Genomic DNA, 24,474 nt, shown 5'->3' with positions numbered 1-24,474 from the left:
CACTACCCCAAATTCACCCAGCCATCCCACAATCTCAGTCTCGGACAAATCTACAAGGTCATATGCAATGATGGTTCCCCTGGATGTGTTCATTCTTTGTTCCCGAACAACCTCACACTCCTCATTCCCAAACTTTTTGTTTTTCATGAACTTTTCAGTCTGTCCATGATTTTTGGTTTTATCAGAAGGCTGCCTGCAGCCAGAAGATTCGCCTTTTCAACCTTCTCAGAGCCTCCCAGAACTCCTCTCACGCACATCTGGATCCATGGCCAACCTTTGGACTTGAATGATTTCCCTGAGTTGAGTGTTATTTTCAGGTATGAGCCTGAGGATTCCCCCCCTACCTGAGAAAAGAAAAGTTCATCTGTACGCACTCGCTTACCGGGTCGGCTCGGCCCAGTCATCTTCACTTCACTCCATCACCACCAAGAAGAATGAACATTACACTGAGATTCACCCGAAGTCTTGAAACAGGAAGAAATTCAGAAGTAAATTAAATGTGACCCCACAGAACTCGCTTCCACCGTTCGTATGGCCTGTCAAAAATGCTCTACACTTATCCAGACACCAACACGCGCCACCCCAGACGGCCGGAACGTGTTGGCTTCAGCAGTACTCGAACGCGAATGTAAATTGATGCAGGGTGGACAGCAATACTTGAAGGATCGTCATTGATGCGCCATTATCAGCTCTATCTTCACTATTTTGTTGACAAGTTAAAAATATTTGATTAGTAAATCACCTCTATTTTCGAACATATTTTGTAGTCAAATGAGCTAATTTATGCCACCTATTTCTAATTCGAAGTCAAATTCTCTAAATAAAGTTTGTTTATGATAAACCCAACCGGAGAATATATCAATCAGCTCTATTCTCCATTTCCCGGCAACTTCCTTTTCCTGCTTGACGTCGAGGTTACGGGATGGGGAAGGTACTATGCCATGGAAATGTGCATATAATTGTTGCTGCGTTGTTGGCTAGACTCTGCGAGGAACGTGATACTGCGCGGTTCGGGTTTATCTGTGTTTGACTCCTTTGTCCGATCGCAAAACTGACATTGATTGTTAAATCGGGCTTGAGCATATTGTGCATCTGAAGTATCTCGTGGTATTCTCCAGAATTAACTGTTAGCACTTAATGGACAGCACTTTGATACCAGTCTGCTTCCTTCCTGGGTATTCTGTGCCTCAGGAAACTTTGGACATGTTAGTAGCATGCACTGTCCACCGGGGACAAGACATGGCAGTAATGGAACTGCATGTTCACCTGCCTGTGCGGAACCTCTGCTGATTTTTGGATTCATACCTTCAGTAGCTTAGAGGTGTTGCGCTTGTTAGTGGCGTTTGTGTTGTCATAATTATGTCATGTTATAACCAGTCAGATGCTAGACTTGTATCCAGGGAGGACTTTGCACAGCCTAGCTGAGATTTTGCACTGTGATTGTACTAGTGGCAGCAAGCCTTCCATTTGAGGTTGGCTGGGCTGTAAGGTTGTGCATTCAGCTGTTCACTGACATTGACATGCTTTGCATATGATAGCAAAACCAGCTGGTCTGCTGCACTGGCTGTTTCTGTTGAAAATCCTGTTGCTTATATCTGATTAGGGTCTTGAATTTATCACCCCCATTCTGCAGTTCCAGGCACCAGCCAAAGGCCGCCCAGCCAAGGGCAAGGGCAAAAAGAAGGCAGAAACAGTCAAATTCATTGTTGACTGCACACATCCAGTGGAAGATGGACTCATGCAGGCTGCTGATTTTGTAAGCTTGTGTTGTGCTGTGGTGTTTTGGTCTCTTCATGAACTTTTCCCTAAGCTATAAGATAGCATATTGCATAATATATTTTAATAATTTTGTATTCATTGTGTCTGAGCAGTTAATCTTACCATTATTTCATTACAGAGTTCACATATATTGTGGTGTACCCATTGTGGTATTCAGATAGGAGATAACTAATGTATATGTGCTTTCTCTCATGCAGGGAAGGTGATATTCAATCTTAGGGCCACCTTCCCTAAGATTGAGTTTAGGGCTATCTTCCCTAAACTCCAATGCCACTCTTCTCAGGAGAAGTTCCTTCAAGAGCGCATTAAAGTGAATGGCAAGACCAAAAATTTTGGCAGAAACCTTCACATTGAGAGGGCAAAGAGCAAGATCACTGTCAGTGCATCTAATGACATCAAGATGGGCAAGAGGTAAATTTTTGTTAACACATGATGTTAGCCAATACAGATTTGTAACCTATATGGATTACCATTGAATTTGCAAATGTGGGTTAACTGCAAAGGCATACCCCAGTGGCTCAGTTGGTCAACAGTGCCTGTCTCAGAACCCCCTAGTGGTAGGATAGGTGTGTGGAAGCCTTTTCTGTGCTCAACATATGCCTGTGACCAAGATGACTGGTGGTGGCTGTTCAAGCTTAGGTGAGGGCATAGGGTGAGGCAGGCAGTGCTAAACATTGGAGGATGTTAAAGTATTGCTATAGCATGCCATTGAAGTGGAATTCCTGATGTGATGATGGGGTCTGGGGTGAAGTGCTGCTAGTGTAATCAGTAAGTTTGGAAATTGATGCAATCTTAAATTTTGGGCACTGTACTAGAAAGATATCACCACACCACATCTGCATGCTCACTGCTTTGGGGCATGTTGTGTTCTGGTCACTGTGCATTATGGTTTGATATCTCAGCTCTCACTAACATAATGCATTCTGCAGGTACCTGAAATACCTTACAAAGAAGTACCTGAAGAAGAACAGCCTGCGGGACTACCTGCGAGTGGTGGCCAGCTCCAAGGACTCATATGAGCTCAAGTACTTCAGCTTTGATGATGATGATGATGAGGCAGAGGAAAATGAGGATTAAGTTTAATTCCCTGATGCCTGCCCAATAAATCAACCATCAAAAATGTGACGTTTGCAGCGACAGACAGCGACGGAAATGTGCCGTGGACGGCAGGTGGGGAATTCTGTTGATGTAATGTGATGGTCATGGCTCGAGGGAAGACTGTCCATGGAAGCACCGACCAAGGTGGTTGAGGGGGAGTACTGGGCACCGGATCAATGGATGGTTGCCTGGTCCACAGCGGTAGCGCCGCACAATGACGAGACATGTTCGCGCGACTCCGACTGGGGGGGGGGGGGGCTGTCGTGTCCATGCCCCGTAGTAACATGAGGCCCGCGATCGCGAAGGTTCCGCGGGTCCCGTACCATCTCAACAGATAGCGTTCGCTGTCCTCGAAGGTCATGTCGGCATTATGTGTCGAAAGCACATAAGTGATAGGAGTTGTCAGCCTGCCTGTATTGTGATCTGACTGACGCGCGTCATATGCATGCTCAACGGCAACAGCTTGCGCACGGGCCACCGTAACATGTCGCCGACCGCGCCGCGCGTGCAACACCGCGGACTGAGCCACGTACCGGTCCAGACAGTGCGTCCCTGCGCGGCGCCACCACCTATAGCGCGGCGTCCTGTAGAAGAGCGGGAGCTGCGCTGCCACGAAAGGCCCCTCAGATGCATATGACCTCTGACCGCGGGCGGTGACGCTCTTCAAAGCGCTCAGAGTCGACATTCCCCGCCGACACCAAGGTCACACCAGCACGGCGATCCCATACGCTCGAGCAGGCGCGGCATCCACGGCGACGGCGTGCGCACGCACACCCCCGCAGTCACGAGCGCCGCGTGAGAACAACAAAACTGGACTATCACCGCCACAGCGTGTTCCTGCAAAAAGGCTCGCAGGCCGCGACAGCGCACTGACGCAGTGCATGACGCGCGCGCCGTCGGCGCCCCGGCACGGCGGCTGGAGCGGCGCGTCACTGGAGCCGGTCGCGCGGCCCGGCCGGCCCGCCGCCGGCGCCCATCAGCGAGGGCATCATGCCTGGCATGGGCCGCTGCTGCTGGTACTGGCGCTGCTGCATCAGCATCGGGCCGCCGGCCGGTACGCCGTCGCCGCCCATGGGCTGCGCCACGGCCACCGGCTGCTCCGACGGCAGCGTGAAATTGTGCACGACGTCGCGCACGGCGCGGAAGATGGAGCAGTCGCCCGACTGTGCAGCCAGCTCGCTGCTGTGCCGCATCAGCTGGTTCACGTGCGTCGTCACCTGGCGGATGGCGGGCGGTCACACGGGCTGAAGCGGGCACGGGGCTCATACGGCCTGAAGTAGGCGGGGTGGTCACACGGACTGAAACGGGCGGGATGGTCGCGCGGGCTGACGCAGGTGCGGAGGGCCGACAGCACGCGGCCGGCTGGACAGACATGGACTGGGTGGATGACGGATGCGACATATCCAAAACCTTCGCGCGAAACCAGTCAATTGCCATTTGACAGGTCGGCGGCCGTGAAGGTGTCGCCATCAATTTCACCTCACCACCAGCGGAGGTGCACGTATTGAAGGATAAGCGATGCCGCCATCAGGACAATCGCACTAAGCTTCATGTCCTCTGGACACATATGGCGACCACGCATGACGTGTCATGTCCGGCGGTGCATTGCCAGCCCTCGTCCGCAGACACCGGAACGCTCGTGCAGTCTACAGCCCTCAGACACGGGCTCCTCCGCGCCCGGCGCGCACCGCCCGAGCGGTCTCAGGGTCGCACGCGTCCGAGCGCGACCTGACCTGGTTGGGCTGGTAGTCCTTCTTGTCGGCACACTGCGTCAGGTTGTCGGCCATGTGGTAGACGATGGGCAGCACGAGCCTGGCGGGCTCGACGCCGGGCGGCGGCGGCCCGGGCAGCCGGCGTGTCAGCTGCAGGAAGAACAGCAGCTTGGTGCCGGCGTTGATGAGCGAGACGACGCCGTTGGGAATGAGCGGTGGCGTGGCGGCCGGGTGCGACATGGTGCACCACTCCACCTGCCAGTTCATCGACGCAGCCTGCCGGGAGACGCCGGCCGACGGTCAGTGCCGCCCAATCGACGCTCGGAGCGCAGGGCCGGTCCGATCGGATGAAGCGCAGCGTACATCGCCCGATCAGATGGAGCTACGGGTCGGCCACCGCCGCCAGGTCAGATGTCACGCGGGGTGTGATGAAGCGCAGCGTACATCGCCCGATCAGATGGAGCTACGGGTCGGCCACCGCCGCCAGGTCAGATGTCACGCGGGGTGTGATGAAGCGCAGCGTACATCGCCCGATCAGATGGAGCTACGGGTCGGCCGCCGCCGCCAGGTCAGATGTCACGCGGGGTGTGATGAAGCGCAGCGTACACTGCCCGATCAGATGGAGCTACGGGTCGGCCGCCGCCGCCAGGTCAGATGTCACGCGGGGTGTGATGAAGCGCAGCGTACACTGCCCGATCAGATGGAGCTACGGGTCGGCCACCGCCGCCAGGTCAGATGTCACGCGGGGTGTGAAGCGCAGCGTACATCGCCCGATCAGATGGAGCTACGGGTCGGCCACCGCCGCCAGGTCAGATGTCACGCGGGTGTGATGAAGCGCAGCGTACATCGCCCGATCAGAGGAGTACGGGTCGGCCACCGCGCCAGTCAGATGTCACGCGGGGTTGGTGATGAAGCGGGCACCGCCGCCAGGTCAGATGTCACGCGGGGTGTCATGCATCCTCGAGGTCAGCAGGGGTCACGAGATCAGCCAATACTCGTATTCAAATGTCACAGGTCATGGCATGTATATGGGATATGGTGATGCGCCGGGTACATCGTCGGCGGTGCCAGTCCGCCCGCTCGCTGCGGCCTGGCGGGGGCTCGTACACGGGACCGGGCGCGGTCCCGCTCAGCCGCGCGCCCACCCAGCCGACAAAGGCACGCCTCGGGTTAGACACGGACATGGGTCTGCGATGCGACGCACCGTGGTCGTCGGGCGGCTGACTGCCGCTGCGCAGATACAGTGGGCTCAGTTGCGTTGGAAGCATCACCTGGGGGCTGTTGGGATCGGAGGTGACCTCCTCAAGCTGCATGATCCGGATAAAGTCTCTCAGGACGTTTGACGGCATGTTCAGGATCCGCACGAACGTCTTGAGAGTATTCTGCCGGTATGGCGGCACCGCCACCTTGGTGTCGAAGAACCGCTCCAGCACCTGGAAACATCGGCGAAACAGAAATGCGTTAACCATGCTGAGCACGCGGCCTGCGCAGCGGTCTCCCCTGCACAACAGCGTCGCACTCCTCCATCGCTTGCGTTGGCATGGTCAATACGCCGCTGAAATCGTGAACAAATCTAAAGATAACGATGCAAAGGTCATGCGTAACAAAAAAGGTACGATGACTGTTCCCATGATAAACACAAGACGCGACATCCGCTCGTCAGTATCCCGACGTTGCAAGCTCTGAAGTTTGACAACCAACAACCGTGCATCCAAAGGGAGCTGAACCCCCCAGCGCCAGTCTCTTAATCTGACCAGTGCGCCGCACGAGGACGAGGCTCTGCGGGACGCCACAGGCCGTCAGTTCCGGCGTCTGCCCGCCGGCGCTCCGCACCTGCGTCTCCTCCGGCTGCCACTGTTCCAGCGAGTCGGGGCTGGACTGCACGCTCAGGTGCAGCGTCTGCACGAACTCGGGCTCCAGCCGCACGCGGCACTGCACACAGGCCGTCTTGAACAGCGTCACGCCCTGCTCGGTGCACGGCAACCGGACGATGTTGGAGGCGGCCTCCTCCTCCAGCGTCTGGCGGCGGTGCAGGGCAGCTTGGAAACCGCGCTTATCGTCGACAGGGACAGGTCAGCTGGACAGTATTCCGGCTGATCGACTAAGACTCGGAAACATTTACACACAGTAATGCTCTCGCACTGTAGAGCAATCGTGACACAAAATTCACTAACTTTTCAAACAGCGACGAAGCGCATATATGATTATCATACAATTCGCAGAGCTCCTGCGACATAAACTTAGCATGCTACTTCAAATGGTCAGGAAGGCCAGAACCAATTGATCATACTATCTATGCGACTCGGACGCCGCAGGACATCTCGATCATTCATTGCTCATCATCTTCGCTTATCCCAGCCCAAACCACAGACGCCATCGACCACCGCATCAGCATGTCCCCACACCAGGACATTACGAACCGAAAATCCTCTCGTCCCACTAGCCGCGACGCCTCACCTTGCGCAGGTGCGTGCGCAGGTACACGCAGCCGAGGTAGCGCTCCAGCGGCGACACCTGCATCACCTCGGGCGGCGCGCGCAGCGTGCTGGCCGGCACGGGCGCGCGCGTGCACAGCGCGTCGAACGACTCGTGCGTGAGCATGACGGGCGCGGCTGCCGGCCGGAGCCGCGCCGGCGCCGCCTTGGTCACGGCCGGCGAGCCGGCCAGCGCCGGCGACATGAGCGGCTGTGCGGCGAACGGGCTCATGGCGCCGGCCGCCGCCGGGCTGTGGCCCACGTGGCTGGGGCTCGGCGCCGGCAGGAAGCCGGGCGAGGGCGCGTGCAGCGGCGCGCCCGGCGAGTTCGAAACGAGCTGTTGCGCCGGCGGCGGCGGCGCCGGTGACGGCTGCAGCGGGCTGGCTGGCGTGTGCGGGTTGGAGAGCGAACCGGGCGTCATGGGGTGCGCGAAGCGCGCCTCGCGGCCGGCCGCCGGCGAGCCGGCCTTGAGCGCGCCGGCCGGCGGCGGCAGCGCGGCCGGCTCCAGGTCGAGACTGGTCGGCGACGGCGGCGTGTCCTCCTCGCCGCCGCCGCCGGCGAAGGCCGGGTCGGCCGCGTACTTGACGAGGAATGCAGCCAGGTTCTGCAGGGGGTGCAGCTCATCCAGCGGCCGGCCGCGGTCCAGCACGCAGAATGCGCCGTCACGCACCGACACCAGACCATCGCTGTGCAGCTGCACCGACAGGCAGTACGTCTTGCGGTAGACGAGCCGCACGTGCCAGGCCGACTGCGGCAGCAGGATGAAGTTGATGATTGGGTCGAGTGGCCGGTCACCACGCACGCCCAGCCTCGGGGTGGCCGACAGCTTGTCGAGCGACACCAGCGGCGAGTACGTCTCGTCCAGCGCCACCATCAGCTGCGCCAGCGACCGCTCCGCGTTCAGCAGGTCCTCCAGCTGGCCGCGCAGCACCGCGTGCGGGTTGGTGGCGCTGCTTGACCTGGGGAGAAGGAGCGCGTTGATCCATGGGAACTCAGTTACGGTTCTGATGTAGAACTGGCAGCCTATGATTTGGACTGATAAGCCACATCTGTGGCTTTCAGCAAGCCTTTTGATAAAAATTCAACACACAACATTTAAAGCTGTGACCACAGAACGACTAAAACTGAACCGCATATTCCGGAGATACCCGACAGGTATCGATCCCCGTGAACCACCACCCTCAATACTAGGAGCCAACGAAAAGCGTCATACCAAGGGCATGGAAAAATATTGCACACGTGGGTAGCATTCAAAACACTTGTTTCTCGGAATACGTAGTACCCGCTAGCGACTCGATACGATGTCCGCTTCCCCGACTGTCTTCATCTGGCGCCCCACCAGCCGGTGTCACGCACCTGGCATTGATGCCGAAGCTGAGCTTGAACCGCTTCTCATCGCTGCTGTGCTCCACGCGCACGGTGGCGCCCTTGTTCGGGCCGTAGGCGAGCGTGAGCGCGCGGTACGTGAACGACGAAACCTCTGTCAGATGAGTGAGGCCGCGCTGCCGGTCTTCGGCCACGAAATGCTGGAAGGCCAGCAGCAGCGCGTACAGCTCGGCCATCTGGCGCCAGTCGGCCAGCAGCCGGTCCACCACGTCCGACACGGCCTCTGTCGACGGCTGCCGGTACCAGAAGTAGACGGGCCGCCGGCTGGCCTGCTCGCGCGGCTGCTGCGAGCGTGCCGGCGCGCCATGGAACACGTACTCCACGGCCCAGCGGCTGCCCAGCTTGTCCTCCTGTTGTGTAATGGTGGCCGAGAGCAGCGCCGCCTGGAGGCGCTCCATGGCCGCCGCGTCCACGCCCGCCACTGCCGGCAGCTCCATCAGGCGAATGTACCGCGACTGGCCGCTGTGGGAGGGAGGCGAGGTCAGCTGACGATAGCGCCGACACGCCCGCTCCCCAGGCGGCGGACGCAGCAGCGGTGGGACGGAGCCGCTGATGTACACAAGCGTAGGACATGTGATGGACACATAGGACGGTGATGTACACAATCACAGAAGGAAGTTATTAAAATGATTTGGGGGCATGAGGGGAAGGGAATGGAAGTGCAACGAGATCGAAAAGCAAGTGCGATAAATACGAACGCGAAATGCAGGAGCGCATGATCGGGGACAGATAGTCTTGAGAAGCACAGAAGTCCACGTACAGCAGCCCTGACAACGACCGGAGCAAAGCTGACCAGACCAGACCAATCGCATGCCGCATTTGATAATGCGCGCAACGCACGCTTAACAGACGGCGGCACCGCTGTTGCCGAACATCACACTTCAGTGCACATCGCGTCTCCGTCCCGGCCACCTCGCCGGCCTCCTGCCCACGTCGGAGACGCCCGCCCTCCGGCGGCACGCACCTGGGGTCGACCGCAGCGCCACCGTGCGGCACGTGCTGTCGGCTGAGCTCGCGGCACAGGGCCGCGCACGGGATCTGCTCGTCGCAGAGCGCCACCACCTGCGCCAGCTCGCTGATGAAGTAGGCGGGTGAGGCGCGCGGCCGCGGCCCGGCCATGCGCGAAGGCGAGCCGGGTGCCGAGGGAGCGCGCGCGCGCCGCGGCCCCTCGGCCGCCTCCAGCGCCGTGCCCGGCCCGTGCAGGCAGAGGAACGTGTCCAGCTCGACGAACGTCAGCACCTGGCAGGGGGTGGAGGCGAGCGTCGAACCGCGTTACGCACAGGCGAGGGGGTGGGGTGCAGTCAAAAGCCTCGCCGCAAACGTGGAGAGCGGTTTAAATATCTGCTCACGGACACAGTTGGCCGGTATCCCAACTGAACTCTACAGCAACACGCTGCCCATGGCGAAGCAACGCCCTGCTCCTGACAACGATAGGCCTCGCTCCAAAGTACGTCCCGCGCACAGCGTAGACACGATAACTCATTTTACAGCTGCATGACGCATGCCAAGATAGTTGTTCATTGTCTTTGCACATACACTTTGTACTTGCTGAGATACCAAGGGTTTCAGTCATGCGGCTGTACTTCTGCTGAGCTGGAATAGTCTGAAATCAACTTCACTGGTACAATGCTTAGTCCCTCCCCTTCCATCCCACTTAGCCAGCGCAAGCGTCTATAATCTCAAGCCCCCCCCCCCCCCCCATTCACCTTGAGATACTTCTTCGGCAGGTGGCGTTCGTTGGCGTCGTCCGAGCCATCCTCGATGCTGGACGGCTTAACGGTGACCATGTAGAAGCTGTACTCCATCTGGTTGGGACATGCGGCCCGCTCCTGGCACACCACCACCAGCACGCGGCTGGGGAAGCGGTGCAGACGTACGTACAGCTGCTGCGCCGGCAACCGGCCCAGTGCGTGGCCCTCGCGGTAGGAGAGCGGCAGCGACTCATGCGCCGAGGCCGGCAGGTGCTGCAGCGTCTTCTCTGCTCGGCGCAGCGTCACCCAGAATCTGGCGGCGGTGGTGCGGCGTTACAGCCAACATCGGGCGGCGACGAGCGGCGCCACAAGCACGAGCCAGACGCGGACCCGAGGCGCCAGCACAGAGGCTATAGACCGCAGCCGCCGAGTAACGCGACAGCTCTTAACATTCACCGTCAATAATTCTGTCGAAGTTAGCAAGTCCTTTACCCACATTGCAAAATCCCTAACCGTCGTCAGGCATTCCCCCAGAGCCACCGACACCGGAGTGGGCCCGACTTGAGCAGCTCCGCTCGCCTCCCAACCAGTCAGCGAGCGCCCGCGGCGCCCTACCTGAGCCTGGTGAGCAGCTGCCTCAGCGTGGAGCGGTCACCGTTGAGCGCGGCCGTCACCTCCTCGCAGACGGGCGTCTCGTAGAGCGGCACGTGCGCCGTCAGCGTGCCGCGGTGCACGTCCACGGCCACCAGCAGCTGCTCGCCCTTGAGGCACGGCTGCAGCAGCGGTACGCTGAGCACGGCCGGCGAGCCGGCCAGCGCCAGCTGCTCGGGCTCCAGCTGCACCAGGCGCGCCAGCTCGCCGCGCGTCTCGGCCAGCACGGCGCGGCTGCGCAGGTGGATGGTGTGCACGAGCAGACGCTCGATCGAGAGCCGATCGGAGCGGACGGCGCGCTCGGCCTGCTCGGCCGTGCGGCTGTCGGGCAGCGGCGGCGAGTGGGTGACGAGCAGCGGCCGGCCGGCGTCGGCCGGGTCCGTCTGCAGCGTCACGCGGTAGCCCGGCTCCGAGCGCGCCTCTCGGCCCGTCACCTGTCGCCCGGCAGGAGCCGTCACACATACACACCGGGCAGCGCGGCACGCAGGACACGTGACGCAGACGGCACGTATCGGCTGATGTTGGCGGTGGCCGTTTGATCGTCGCTCACTCGTGACGTTTGCTTCGGAGGACGAGTACACGAGATCCGTGAGAAAGATTGCGTTTGGGGCTTGTCACTCAATTCCACCTCAGAAAAGTATCCACCGTCCACACATCGCACGTCCCTGACAGCAGCCCGTCCCCTGGTGCGGTGAGGTGTGGCTTGAACTTCCGAGATCTGACTCGCCGCAGCCGCTGTGCCCTGAGCTCACCTCCCGCCAGTATGAGACGGCCAGCAGCCGGCCGGGCTGGTACTCGTGCACGCGCACGTTGTCACCTAGCCGATCTCTGCAGAGCTGTACCACCTGCGAGTGCAGCACCTCCAGCTGCAGACTCTGACTGAACGAGTGCAGGATGGTGTAGATGTCGTACAGAGGTCGCGCCGAGTCGGCCAGGTACGAGCTCACCAGCTGGTGCAGGTAGTGCACCTGCAACACCGGCCACCGGAGCAGTCAAACGGACACCAAGACATCGACACCAGCTGGTCCACATAGTGTACCTGCGACAGGGAACATGGCGGCAGTCAGACGGATATCAAGACATCAACACCAGCTGGTGCAGGTAGTGTACCTGCAACATGGGACAGTGGGGCAGTCAGACTGACACCAAGATATCGACACCTGACACCGTCAGACCAGCTTCGGATGGAACCTGTATGCAGGTATCGACCCAGCCAGCAAGCTAAGTACTACAAGAAGTACTCGTTATCCTCACGTTATACAAAACAGACCGCGCGGTCCACTTCGCAAAAGGCGGAGTCCACTCCACGGAACACAACACATCAGACATGAATGGTGTGAGTTACAGACAGACGCCAGAGTGCCGTACCTGCAGCGGATGCACCAGACTCTTGCCCTCGCCGGTCTCCTTGTCCTCCACCAGGATCTCGATCTCCAGCAGGGTCCAGGGCACGGTGGGACCGTCACCCATCAGGGGTCAGCGACACCTGGTGGCCGTCAGGGGCAGCTGACAGCGCGGCCGAATGACGGCCGGGGGGGCGGGGCCCGGGGGGACCGCCGGGGGGCGGCCGGGGGACAGCCGGGGACAGCTGGGGGACGGCCGGGGGACGGCTGGGGGACGGCCGGGGGCGCCGGGGGCGGCCGGGGGGCGGGCCGGGGGGCGGCCGGGGGGCGGCCGGGGGGCGGCCGGGGCGGCCGGGGGCGGGGCTGGGGGCGGCCGGGGCGGCCGGGGGCCGGCCTGGACGGCCGGGGCGGCCGGGGGACGCCGTGGACGGCCGGGGGGCGGCCGGGGGACAGCCGGGGGCGCCGGGGACGGCCGGGGGACGGCTGGGGACGGCCGGGGACGGCCGGGGGACGGCCGGGGGACGGCCGGGGGACAGCCGGGGGACAGCCGGGGGACGGCCGGGGGACAGCCGGGGGCACCGGGGGACGCCGGGGGCGGCCGGGGGACAGCCGGGGGACAGCCGGGGGACAGCCGGGGCAGCCGGGGGCGCCGGGGACGGCCGGGGGACGGCCGGGGGACAGCCGGGGGACAGCCGGGACAGCGGGGGCGGCCGGGGGCGGCCGGGGGACGACCGGGGACGGCCGGGGGACGGCTGGGGGACGGCCGGGGGCGGCCGAGGGGCGGCCGGGGGACGGCCGGGGGACGGCGAGGTGCCGGACAGAGCGCCGGCCGGGCGAGACCGGCTCGCGGTACTCGGCACCGCTGGGCATGCGCGCGCACCTGGACCGAGCCCGTACGAGCCGCAGCCGGTATGGAGACAGCTCCCACCGCGACACAGAGCGGTCCGGGTAGGTCGACGCCGGCGTGGCTACCACGCCGCTTCACTTACAGCTGGGACACAGTGCGTGCGTTCCACCTGTGCCGCTGGTGCACTTAAGACGCGACTCCGCACGATACGACGCGTGACTCTCATGCCCGCCAGCAATGGCGTCAGCAGAGCCGGGCCGCGTTCTCGGTGCGGCGGCGGCGGCGGCGGCGGCGGCGGGCATCGCTCTCACCTGGAACTCGTGCTCGACGGTGATGCGCACGCGGCCGGCGCCGATCTTCAGCTGCAGCATCTGCGGCGGCAGCTCTGACGTCACCAGCCGGTGCTCGATGATCTGGTTCAGCCGCTGCAAGCACGCCATGCCCGCGGCGGTGACAGGGGACGCGCGCGGAGTCGCACGGCGACACAATGGAGGCGGTGAAGACGTCAACAACCAACACAGATCGTAGAAACGATAAGGGGAGAGGTCGAAGTGACCTTAACACATACTGTTGCAAGTGCTTTGCGCTATCAATCAGCTTTGGTTGCAATCTTCTCCACCCACTGTCGGAGGTTGGAAAGCAGCCAAAGCTGGGCGTGTGCACGACTGCGCGGCATCAGGATTCAAGAGGACGACTAATTAGCACACCTGTCATTTCGCACGCACGCACGCACGCACGCACGTACGCACCCACCCACGCACGCACGCACGCACGCACACACGCACGCACGCACGCACCCACCCACACCCACACACACGGCCAACTCGACAACAATCCTGTTATCAGCGCCAGCAGCCGCCCACCGGCATCTGGGCTCACTGGCCGGCGGAACGCGAAGCGCGGCACTCGCACCTGCAGCGTGGTGGCCTTCTCGGCGGGCGTGATGGCCTTGGCCGGCACGATCCGCTCTCGGATGCAGAGCGGCAGCCGACTGTAGGAGCCCGTGGTGAGCACCTCCACTGCCGCCGGGATGTGGAACGTGGGCAGACGCGCCGCCACCTGGCGGCCGCAACACCGGCTCAGACGGCACGCAGGCGGCCAGCACCCCAGCACATCACAAGGCTACGTGGAAGAGCTACGTGGTGAGCTACCATCGGCTACCTGCCGATGGGCAGGCCGCACAGAACAATAACACACCGCCTTCCACTGCATACAGGAACAAGCCTTCCGCGTTTCGGATGCGGAGCACGCGCACAAACGGACGGTCTACTGCCCCGCTCCTGGCTGCATCCCGTTGGCCGCCAGCACCCGCCAGCTAGTAGTCGGGCGCCTGCCGGTCTTAACGTGGCTAGCCGCATCCCCCGGCGAAGGTGCCGCACTCGGCGCTCTCACCAGCTCCTGGCGCGCCATCTGCGACAGCTTGTCGGCCGTGTTCACGAACAGCATGCTCTGCTTGTCGAGGAAGGCCATGATGCCGGCGCTCTTGTCCACCTTGGAGACGCTGCCGGCCCACTTCACCAGCGCCAGCAACCGGATGCAAAGCTGGCGCGTACGGGACGCAAACTGCCGACGATAGCAATGACGTTCGAGGGGCAGTTTTGGCGAAGACCCGTGTCGACAGTGTGGTGAGAGGCGTTGTGAGCAATAATATGTGGGTGTGCACCGACATAACCAGGAGCCAAACACGTCGGACAAAAATGATCTATGAACACGGCCATTTTGTATTTTCTGGCGAGGGCGATAGGATGACTATCACCACCGCAGCTCTGATGACGATGACGCCACACACGCACAAGCCAAGAACATCTCCAACAACGCCACCAAAGAGGCACCTCGCCGACGTACCTGAACAATTTCGATCTTTCGCTCCATGTCGTTTTTGCGAGGCAGCAGCTCGGACAGCACGGACAGCTCGTGATAGGTACGCTGCACGATGAAGTCGATGAGCAGGCCGAGCGAGATGGAGCCGCCGGTGGGGCCGTGCGGCCCGTCGCCGCCGCCCTCCATCGGGGTGCGCACCACCGGCATCATGGCGCTTGGTCACGCCCCCTGCCGCCGGCCAGACAGAGAGCATCACAGGTGTAGCCCAGATCAGTTCAGGTCAGTTTGTTGAGGTGACTTCCTCTTCTACTTCCAGGCTTTTCATAAACACAAGTCAAGTTCAATGCAAATTAAAACTAACAGAGTCACTGGCTGAAGAGATGGTAGGCATAAGGCATCCAGCATTATGTGCTCTCTTGGCTTGACAAGGATTAGCCATGGTAACCACAGTACTTACACATATGTGTAGCTCAAGAGCCATGAGAGAAAACATCTACTTAAAATACAATTATCCTACAAAAACTTTGCAACACCTGGAGGCCATAGCTTTGGGAACTTTCCACAGTTATGACATATTACAAAGTCTGTTCTAAAAATTAGTCATATTTATGTTTATATGCATTTAGAGATGCAAACATTTCTTTTCATCTATTTGTGTCTTCAACTTCATGCCTTGGTCTGATCAGCCTCCATCCTAATATTCAGATTTTTGTTTTGCCTTTCTTGAACATGAGGAACATGATATTACAAATCAATTCAGTGTCATATCACTGAATGCATGACAAAAATGCATCATACCAATATCTGCAATGTTCTAGTTGCAGTACATATTCTCCTCAGCTTGGCACCAATACCACAAAAACAGCCAAATCAAAACCATGCCACCATATAACACTACTTCTGTTCTTTTTCACCAAACCTTATAATAGCATTTTCCCAATTCAGTCATGTTTGGAACTCAGTATAATACCAGGCCACATAAGCAGCTTAAGCCATGGGTAAAAGAACATCTATCATGTGGTCTTGAATAAATCATGACATCTGAATTTATGCATGCACTGTGGGTTCTCCATTACATGGCAGTCTGAATTGCCCTTCAGAGGCAAGGGCTGCCCTTGCATGGCTGTTTTTGTTGACTGAAAGCATATAGCAACCTACTTTTTAAGTTATTTATCAGAAAGAAAGCAATGTTTGTTACTGAGGTGTATGAATTTAGATAAAGAGCCCATCTGCATAAAACCATGTAGGGGAATGGGCTGTTGTTAGTGCAAATTCAAAACAGGGCACATCTTCTAATATATTGTGTAGAACAAGTGAAGGGATAATCACTAGGACATAGTCCAAACAATGGAGTTAAGTTATGTGTGCATATTGATGATGTGATTTGTGACTACAATGGGTTATTATGAGATCATATAAAAAATTGCATCCCACTTGATAAAAATGACAAGGAAGCAATGCATGCATGCAAAGGCATTCTATGAATTCTGGCACAAGGCACACTTTCCAAAGTGATATCAAGATGCTCATTATGTCAAACAAGCAGTATAGAATACCTGTGATGCAAACATGAACTTTTCTGTGACAAAATTTGTGTATTGAATGGTGTTTCACAATTGCAAAATCCTGCACAAGGCCCTGCCTGACAGGAGCTGGTGTGCACTTTGAATAGCCACTTCATATGCACCAATGCAGATCTAATGACGATTTTCCCAATTTTTTCACGAGGCCCAACACGAAGCCATCCTAGTTCTCCAACCCATTGATACAATTACCATCCAGCACCCACTCCATAGCAGACACAATGATGTTACGATCGCGTTCACAGACATTTAAATGAAAGCTCACGAGTAACTGATAATCACCTTCTGAAAAACTTCTGCAAATACGGGCTCAGCAGTACACCTACTTTTTTAGATCATTAATCAAATAAAACAGCCGCATCACTGACACGCCGACACTCCGCCGTATACCTGCACCCACCCCCGCTTTTCTGTTGTCACACCATTTTAGACGAGCTATGCGCGTTTACATGGTATTTTGCCGCAGAATGTTACCATATCGTTCCTTCGTGATGGCAAGCAAAACCATTCATCAAAGTGGAAATCACAGCATGGACCAGGGCAGTGGAACACTAGCATGGGGCTTCGTGTAGACTCAGCAGCGTAGCCAAGGGAGAGTTGTTGGGGCGTGACCCGTCCCCTGCCCCATCCCCGGGGTGGCGATCCCTGAGATGCTTTCTACCGATCATGACCGGTGAGGGTTTTATCGGCCCATGACCGCAGGTGAATATTGCCTGCTCAAGGCCTCATTTCTTTTTGGCAGAAAGATGCCCACGGGGCGCCTAAAACTTCGAAAAAAGGCTCAATGAATGAAAGCAGCAAACCAAGCCCGAGAAGTCACCCAGTGTATAAACTGGACCCCGAGCGACGGGGAATTTCGACGGACGAAGGGAGGGAAGTGACACAATTTCACCCCAGAACCTATTTGGCCCCCTCTGCACGAAATCCTGGCCACGCCTATGTAAAGACAGGGTCGCAGTCGCCACAGCAGACGGTTTGAGCCCAAAGCACTTCGCCGGCGCCAGGCGTGGCGCAGGATTGCCAAGAGCTGACGGTCCTGATGAACCCCAAGGCTGGCGGTTGAGGTACCGCACCAGGGAGGCCTGAGGGGCGAGGGGCTCCAGCGTGCTGCGATCGTACACACCGCTGGTAAATGAAGAATGGGACCGACTAGCAGACCTCGCCAGCCTCCTCGTGCAAGGCGGAAAATCCGTCCACTTGCCCCCTGTCATGCCGAGAGTGCCCACCGGAGCCGAACGGCATGTGCGAGTCACGCGGTGGCACCCCATCCCCAGCAGCAGACGGTCACGACAACGGAGAGCGGCGGCCACGCGTGGCGGTGCCCTGCTGAAGACGGCCTGCTAGTGGGCCATCCGACTGACGAACGCGTCCTCTGCTCGGACTGGTGGACGGCGACGACCGCCCGGATCATCGCGCGGGTCTGACTCGGTGGCGCATTTCCTCCCGCGCTGCCCTATCCACCAGGTGTTCAGATAGCGGCGGAGGCCTCTGCCGACCCCGGACGGGACAGCCTCAAGATCAGACGTGGACCAGATCTGGTCGTGTATGCGGCAGCTGGGCCAGGCGCTTCGGAACGCAGCCTGAGTTGTAAGAAAGCACAATCGCTGGTGTAAGTTCACTAAATATGAGGAACCTGGATAACGCCACTTGATCACACATGTCGCCAGAACCAGATCGGTAACTAAACTCTTCAGTTTTTAACCGTTCCGCATTCAAAGATGAGGTCGCTGGTTTTAAGTTTTGCACAGCTGGCGGTTCTCACTATGGGGTTGCTTCATTCACTAGTGCAGATACCCCCACTGCAAACAGTAGGCAACGGTACCACTCTGAACCCAATGTACACGGACAATGTGCATGAGCACCCTTGCTGATACGTTCAGGAATGATATCGCACGGCACCACAAGCCCTGCCTTTGAACACGCATGCAGTTCTCTGCTGGACTAAGCCAACCTCGATATTCTTGTTCGTGTTTGCCGTTTGACCGTTTCCTCTAAAGTACATTTCCTGGCAACCGGGCGATGCACATAAAGCCATGTGCTCTGGTCGCTGCAGCGGCCTACACCTGACGGACGGATCAGGGGCTTAAACCTATTACTGCGCTTAGCAATACATCGAAAACATCAAGACGATAATACCGCCCTCAGAACAGCACGGCGCATGAATCGCAGTCAAACCAAGCCATCCAATGTATTATTTATTAACATTTCTAAGCGTACAATGAATCGATCCAACATTCAAACGGCCTGACCGACTTCCGGACTCGGCCTGATGATCGTTACAAAACGGCAAGGTGGCGCCGCGGCGCCGGCGCACCTGGAGCCGGCGCGGCTCCGATCGGACACAACGGCGCTGGCCGGCGCCTCAACTCAGGTCCATCATGGCGGCGGCGTCCGGCGGCGAGTCGTGCTGGATCGAGTCGAACAGCGCCTGCAGGTCCGGGCTGGACTTGATGTGCGACAGGAATTCGGACAGCTGTAGGTTCTTGTCTGCAACGGCCGGCGCGGGGTCAGGCGAGTGGGGCCGCGACGACACATCGCTGGCAGATCAGACGCCGACGCCAGAGACACCACGTGAAAGCGGTGTTTGTGGACCGCCGACGCACTTGTCACGAAATAAACCAGCTTTAGTCCCCGCCACCAAACAGACTAGCTGTCAGGCAACTTCATCAGGGTCGGAAAGACATCAGTCGTGCCGAGAGCAGCGCCTGTCAACCCGTTCCCTTTAGCGGGGTCAGACCACACTCACCGGCGTCCGGGATGGCCAGCAGCGCCACCACCACGCGCAGCGCCGACCGCTTCAGCTCGTCCTGCTTCTCAAACTCCTGCTTCACGGAATTTTGCTTGACCTTAGCCGAGCAGGTGGTACGGAGCGGATCCACCAGGCGGTCCAGGCCTGCGCGAGAGAGCAAGCCGCGTGGGATGGCACGGCCAGACCGGGACGCGTCAGACCCGCGACGAGCGGGCGCCGTGCGGAACACACTGGCCGGAAGTCCTGTGCATTCCTGCCAACATACTTGCAGACATTTGCTGGGAGGGAGCCTTTCGGCCATTCCAATACGCGCGCAGCGATAACACTCTGCGGTTCACTACAACCCGACCCCCCTAAACCCGTGCCAGAGCTCTCCGCGTCCGAGACTCACGCTGGAGGACGGCGTTGGGGACGAGCGTGGCCAGCCGGACCAGCATCAGGTAGGTGAGCATCTTGATGTCGTAGTCGTCCTTGAGGCCGTCCTCCACGTGGTTGAGGAAGGTGTAGATGTCGAGCCGGTCCAGGCATGAGTCGAGCAGCGTGTACATACACTCGTAGCCGGCCTTGCGCAGGTCCAGGCCGTCGTCCACCGTGTGCTTGAATGGACCCATCTCCACCTCGCGAATGAGCTCTTTCTGCGGATCGGGTGTCACACAGTGAGAGGCGCAGCGGCCCTCCTGGTGCCACTCGCAGGAGTCTGGGTCCCGGCTCTGCCCAGCGCAGAGTAATACGGTTCAGCATCGTATAGGTGTCATAATGAGACGACGTATTAACTCGTCATACTCCGGTTCCCTTTCACCACACCATGAGAAGCTTTGTGCAACAGCCGAATGTATTGCCCTGCTAACCCAACTGATGCCCATTATAATTATGCCAATACATATCCGTGCAACTAACTCGAGCTAGAGGTACCAGGCCCACGGCCACGTCCAACCCATAAATACTTCAGCTCCAGCTCCCAGCCACATCCCACTCCCCCACTTCAGCCTCCTCCGTCAGCCACGTCCCCACTCTCCCACTTCAGCCTCCCGCCCCAGCTACACCCCGCGGTCCCGCCTATGCCTCCTCCCCTAGCAACACCCCCACTCCTCCGCTTCAGCCTCCTCCCCCAGCAACACCCCCACTCCTCCGCTTCAGCCTCCTCCCCCAGCAACACCCCCACTCCTCCGCTTCAGCCTTCTCCCCCAGCTACACTCCGCAGTCCCGCTGCAGCTTCCTGCCCCAGCCACCCATTCCCCTCCCGCTTCAGCCTCCTCCCCCAGCCACACCCGTCCCCCCCCCCCCGCTTCAGCCTCATGCCGCAGCCGCATCCGCCCGCCCCCTTGCTTCAGCCCGCTCCCCCAGCCACGCCAGCCCCCCCCCCCCTACCCTCCCCCGCTTCAGCCTCCTTCTCCAGCCACACCCCGCTGCCCCATCTCAGCCCAGGGCCTGCGCCCGCGCCCCACTCACCCGGACTTTGGTCTCGGCGTATAGCTTGGGCAACAGGGTGTCGAGCAGGTCGCGCACCAGCGACGGCTTGTTGTGCGCGGCCGAGTTGAGCGCCACCAGCGCCACGCGCCGCACCTCCAGCTGCGGGTCGGCGATCTTCTGCAGGAAGTCGCCGATGCACTGGCGCAGCAGCGGGTCGATGGGCTGCGGCTGGTCGGTGATGGTGAACTTGATGGCCGTGACGATGGTGGTGCGCATCAGCGGGCTGGAGACGGCCGCGTGCAGCGCCTGCTGCAGCCGCGGCAGCAGCGACTCCGGCTGGATCAGAGTCAGCTTGCCCAGGCACTCGGCCACCACGTTGCGCGTGCCCTCTTCGGGAGACTCGCAGTGGCGGAACAGGTTGTTCCAGATGCCCTCCTCGTAGCGGTGCAGCGACTCGCGTGACGTCGTGCAACTGATTATCTGCGGCACGGACGGGCGAGCCATCAGGCGACCGAGTGTGCCAGCACTTGTAACTGCCTGCGGCGATGTTGCAACGTTGCAAGGCGTTGAATTTTTGAATGGATGTGAACTGAGGACGTGGACCGATCCAAGGCGCTCGAAGCAGCCGCCATGTCAACAATAACTGAAGTTTGAAAGACATCACAGTCAGAACAACACTGCACTTCGCCACCCATATCCCCAGCTCAAAGACCAGGTCACATAACTGCCCTTCGCCTCTATGAGACGGCGTCAGAACTCAGCAGCTCGGCACTCCGGAATCTAGCAGCCGACAGCAGCGCCGTTACCTCCTTCAGCGAGTGCAGCAGCAGGTACTGCCGCTTCTGCTGCGTCTCGATCTCGTTCAGCACGAACGGCAGGAACTGGCCCAGGTTTCCGCAGGCCACCGAGCCGAGCGCGTACGAGGTGGCCTGCTTCACCTCCTCCGACTGCGAGCTGAACGCCGAGAGGATGACCTGCTTCAGGCCTTCCACGCCGCTCAGGTCACTACCGGAGGCGTCAGTGCTTCGCGTCAGGGGCGCCGGCGCCCGAGGCGACCACGCCACCCTGGTCACTGCGACGCGACGCGGTGCGATGCGGTGAGGGGGGCTGGTGGTTACGTCTCGGAGGGGCGACTGCTGCCCGATTCGGAAACCTGGCACGTTCGGGCCCAGCCGCAGAACTACTGATCGGACCGGGCCGAGGCATGTGTTACCTGCCGCAACCGGCGGCAGCGTGTCACCTTATTGTGACGCGCGCACGCAAGCATTTGAGCAGCACGTTCCGCACACATCGAAATCCTCCCAAACGTGGCAGCCACCCCCGGGTGCACGCTCAGCAGCCGCGAAATGACAGTCCGACACGACACATTGGAGGATGCGCCTCACTTTCAAACAGAACTCACACGTGCCGGCCGATCTCGGCCACGGCCAGCAGCGAGAACGTGCGCCGGGCGTCCGAGGTGGAGGAGCTCTTGATGTCGCGCAGAAACCGCTGCACCATCTCCATGGTAACGCGGCCATCCGTCAGGCACACGGCCGCCACGCACTGCGAGATGGACGAGTACGCCTGCCGACAGGGTCGGGTCAGGTCGGGTCAGGCACACGGTCGCCACGCACTGCGAGATGGACGAGTGCGCCTACCGACAGGGTCGGGTCAGGCACACGGCCGCCACGCACTGCGAGATCGACGAGTATAACACCTACCGACAGGGTCGGGTCAGGTCGGGTCAGGCACACGGCCGGTACGATCTGCCAGGTGGGCGTGTGCCTCGGTACACGAGGCCAGGTCAGGTCACGCCAGGTGAAACTCACATCCCCACACTCCGGACGACGCGAGCCAATTCGAAACTTCTCTTTAGATAGAAAACGAGGTCGAACGCACAGAGCGCGGCTCTATGCAATCACACATGCGAATCTTAACTCCAACTCCGTCACGTATGAGTGGGTGTGGGCTGCAGATCTGACGCTGCCCTGCATCTCGTCGGGACATCTCCCTCCAGCGCGGCACACCCGTCCGCCGGCAGACGGGTCTCGCTCCGCCCCAGTCGCCTGTTTGTGAACCTGCGCGCGGCACACCCGTCCGCCGGCAGACGGGTCTCGCTCCGCCCCAGTCGCCTGTTTGTGAACCTGCGCGCGGCACACCCGTCCGCCGGCAGACGGGTCTCGCTCCGCCCCAGTCGCCTGTTTGTGAACCTGCGCGCCGCACACCCGTCCGCCGGCAGACGGGTCTCGCTCCGCCCCAGTCGCCTGTTTGTGAACCTGCGCGCGGCACACCCGTCCGCCGGCAGACGGGTCTCGCTCCGCCCCAGTCGCCTGTTTGTGAACCTGCGCGCGGCACAACCCGTCCGCCGCAGACGGGTCTCGCTCCGCCCCCATCGCCTGTTTTGTGACCCTGGCGCGCGGGCACACCCGCCGCGGCAACGGTCTCGCTCTCTCGCTCCGCCGTCCCGTCGCCTGTTTTTGTGAACCTGCCGCTCGCAGCACACGTCCGCCGGCAGACGGTCTCGCTCCGACCAGTCGCCTGTTTGTGAACATGCTCGCGGGCACACCCGTCCCGCCCGGCAGACGGGTCTCGCTCCGCCCCGTCGCCGTTTTGTGAACCTGCGCGCGGCACACCCTTCCGCCGGCAAGACGGGTCTCGCCTCCGCCCCAGTCGCCTGTTTGTGAACCTTCGCGCGGACACCCGTCCCGTCGGCAGACGGGTTCGCTCCGCCCCAGCGCCTGTTTGGTGAACCTGCGTGCGCACACCCGTCCCGCCGGCAGAGACGGGTCTCGCTCCGCCCCAGTCGCCGTTTGTGAACCTGCGCGCCGCACACCCGTCCGCCGGCCGACGGGTCTCGCTCCGCCCCAGTCGCCTGTTTGTGAACCTGCGCGCGGCACACCCGTCCGCCGGCAGACGGGTCTCGCTCCCCCCAGTCCTGTTTGTGAACCTGCGCGGCACACCCGTCCGTCGGCAGACGGGTCTCGCTCCGCCCCAGTCGCCTGTTTGTGAACCTGCGCGCGGCACACCCGTCCGTCGGCAGACGGGGGCTCGCTCCGCCCCAGTAGCCTGTTTGTGAACCTGCGCGCGGCACACCCGTCCGTCGGCAGATGGGTCTCGCTCCGCCCCAGTCGCCTGTTTGTGAACCTGCGCGCCGCCGCCGCTGCCCGACACGGGCTGCAGCAGCAGCGCCAGCAGCCCGTCGGCCGGCAGACGGGGGCTCGCTCCGCATCAGTCACCTGTTTGTGAACCTGCGCGCCGCCGCCGCTGCCCGACACGGGCTGCAGCAGCAGCGCCAGCAGCCGGTCGGCCGGCAGGATGTGCCGCTTCACCAGCACCGTGAAGAACTCGGACATGGTGCGCAGCGCGGCGCCTTGCAGCAGCGGCGACTTGGTCAGCTGGAAGACGGGCGGCAGCAGCACCTGTCCGGTGGCAGGACACGTGCTTCAGACGCCGCCGGCACCGGTGTCGGCCGCGCGCACACTCCAAACAGCATCGCTACCGCGAGACGTGTACATCTTATGCCGCACTTCGGTTTGGTCTGCCGCCGCGGACAGGCGGACGAGCGCGTACCTGATCCTTTATCTGTCCCTGCCGATTCTCACCCACTGAAATTAAACATCTAGGTGTCCTGCTGGACCCTCGACCACGAACCGGGGATGGACTCATGAGCGCCCACTCCTACCCCCCCCCCCCCCAAAAAAAGGAATGCGAGTCGGCCGCACCTCGAGCATGAAGCCTGACTGGACGAGCGCGGCGGCCGGCTGCGCCAGGTGAGAGACGGATGTGAGCACAGTCAGACTGAGCTGCGCGATGTGCAGGTCGGCCTCGGTCAGCAGCGGCGGCAGCTCCGACAGCACCGGCTGCAGCAGCTCCGCCGACATGTAGCCAGAGTAGTTAACCACCAGCCGGTCCAGCAGCGTCAGCGTGGCCAGCTTCAGCGCCCGCTGG

General features: G+C 60.3%; 3 protein-coding genes across 4 annotated transcripts in view; 1 reads left to right on the top strand and 2 right to left on the bottom strand.

Moving 5' to 3' along the window:
• Nucleotides 1–829: 829 nt before the first annotated feature.
• Nucleotides 830–2,899, top strand: LOC119101582 (60S ribosomal protein L22). Its single transcript, XM_037224927.1, has 4 exons — nucleotides 830–931; nucleotides 1,634–1,756; nucleotides 2,063–2,190; nucleotides 2,709–2,899. Exons 1-4 carry the CDS (start codon nucleotides 923–925, stop codon nucleotides 2,854–2,856), a joined length of 408 nt encoding a protein of 135 aa, XP_037080822.1. The 5' UTR covers nucleotides 830–922; the 3' UTR covers nucleotides 2,857–2,899.
• A 601-nt stretch (nucleotides 2,900–3,500) lies between these two features.
• On the bottom strand, nucleotides 3,501–16,774 carry MED14 (mediator complex subunit 14). The gene is given in 19 exon segments (XM_037223281.1): nucleotides 3,501–3,517; nucleotides 3,827–4,094; nucleotides 4,611–4,865; nucleotides 5,861–6,022; nucleotides 6,423–6,608; nucleotides 7,047–7,201; nucleotides 7,250–7,274; nucleotides 7,575–8,022; nucleotides 8,420–8,911; nucleotides 9,414–9,688; nucleotides 10,156–10,453; nucleotides 10,756–11,225; nucleotides 11,544–11,759; nucleotides 12,160–12,297; nucleotides 13,293–13,406; nucleotides 13,894–14,040; nucleotides 14,374–14,544; nucleotides 14,827–15,030; nucleotides 16,668–16,774. Coding segments are annotated over 18 exon segments (4,023 nt in total). The 5' UTR covers nucleotides 15,013–15,030; nucleotides 16,668–16,774.
• A 1,793-nt stretch (nucleotides 16,775–18,567) lies between these two features.
• Cand1 (Cullin-associated and neddylation-dissociated 1) overlaps nucleotides 18,568–24,474 on the bottom strand; it is a 21,273-nt gene continuing 15,366 nt past the window's right edge. For both annotated transcript variants that reach the window (XM_037224087.1, XM_037224088.1), the window contains exons 13-20: nucleotides 24,249–24,474; nucleotides 23,763–23,945; nucleotides 21,947–22,110; nucleotides 21,351–21,549; nucleotides 20,584–21,024; nucleotides 19,526–19,769; nucleotides 19,132–19,278; nucleotides 18,568–18,872 (exon numbers count right to left, since the gene is read on the bottom strand). The exon at nucleotides 24,249–24,474 is cut by the window's right edge and continues 6 nt beyond it. In XM_037224087.1, the coding sequence (XP_037079982.1) occupies nucleotides 18,748–18,872; nucleotides 19,132–19,278; nucleotides 19,526–19,769; nucleotides 20,584–21,024; nucleotides 21,351–21,549; nucleotides 21,947–22,110; nucleotides 23,763–23,945; nucleotides 24,249–24,474 (1,729 nt within the window). In that variant the 3' untranslated portion in view covers nucleotides 18,568–18,747. The remainder of the gene's footprint in view (nucleotides 18,873–19,131; nucleotides 19,279–19,525; nucleotides 19,770–20,583; nucleotides 21,025–21,350; nucleotides 21,550–21,946; nucleotides 22,111–23,762; nucleotides 23,946–24,248) is intronic.

The sequence above is a fragment of the Pollicipes pollicipes genome, unplaced genomic scaffold (genome assembly GCF_011947565.3).
Source record: "Pollicipes pollicipes isolate AB1234 unplaced genomic scaffold, Ppol_2.1 Scaffold_4881;HRSCAF=5763_pilon_pilon_pilon, whole genome shotgun sequence".
NCBI classification, from domain to species: Eukaryota; Metazoa; Arthropoda; class Thecostraca; order Pollicipedomorpha; family Pollicipedidae; genus Pollicipes; species Pollicipes pollicipes.
This window is presented reverse-complemented; position numbering and strand designations above follow the sequence as displayed.

Excerpts from the sequence above, each read along its gene's own strand:
- LOC119101582 (XM_037224927.1), top strand. Across the intron at positions 1,757-2,062 it reads TCATGCAGGCTGCTGATTTT|GAGAAGTTCCTTCAAGAGCG; the intron begins GTAAGCTTGTGT and ends CACTCTTCTCAG. Across the intron at positions 2,191-2,708 it reads GACATCAAGATGGGCAAGAG|GTACCTGAAATACCTTACAA; the intron begins GTAAATTTTTGT and ends TGCATTCTGCAG.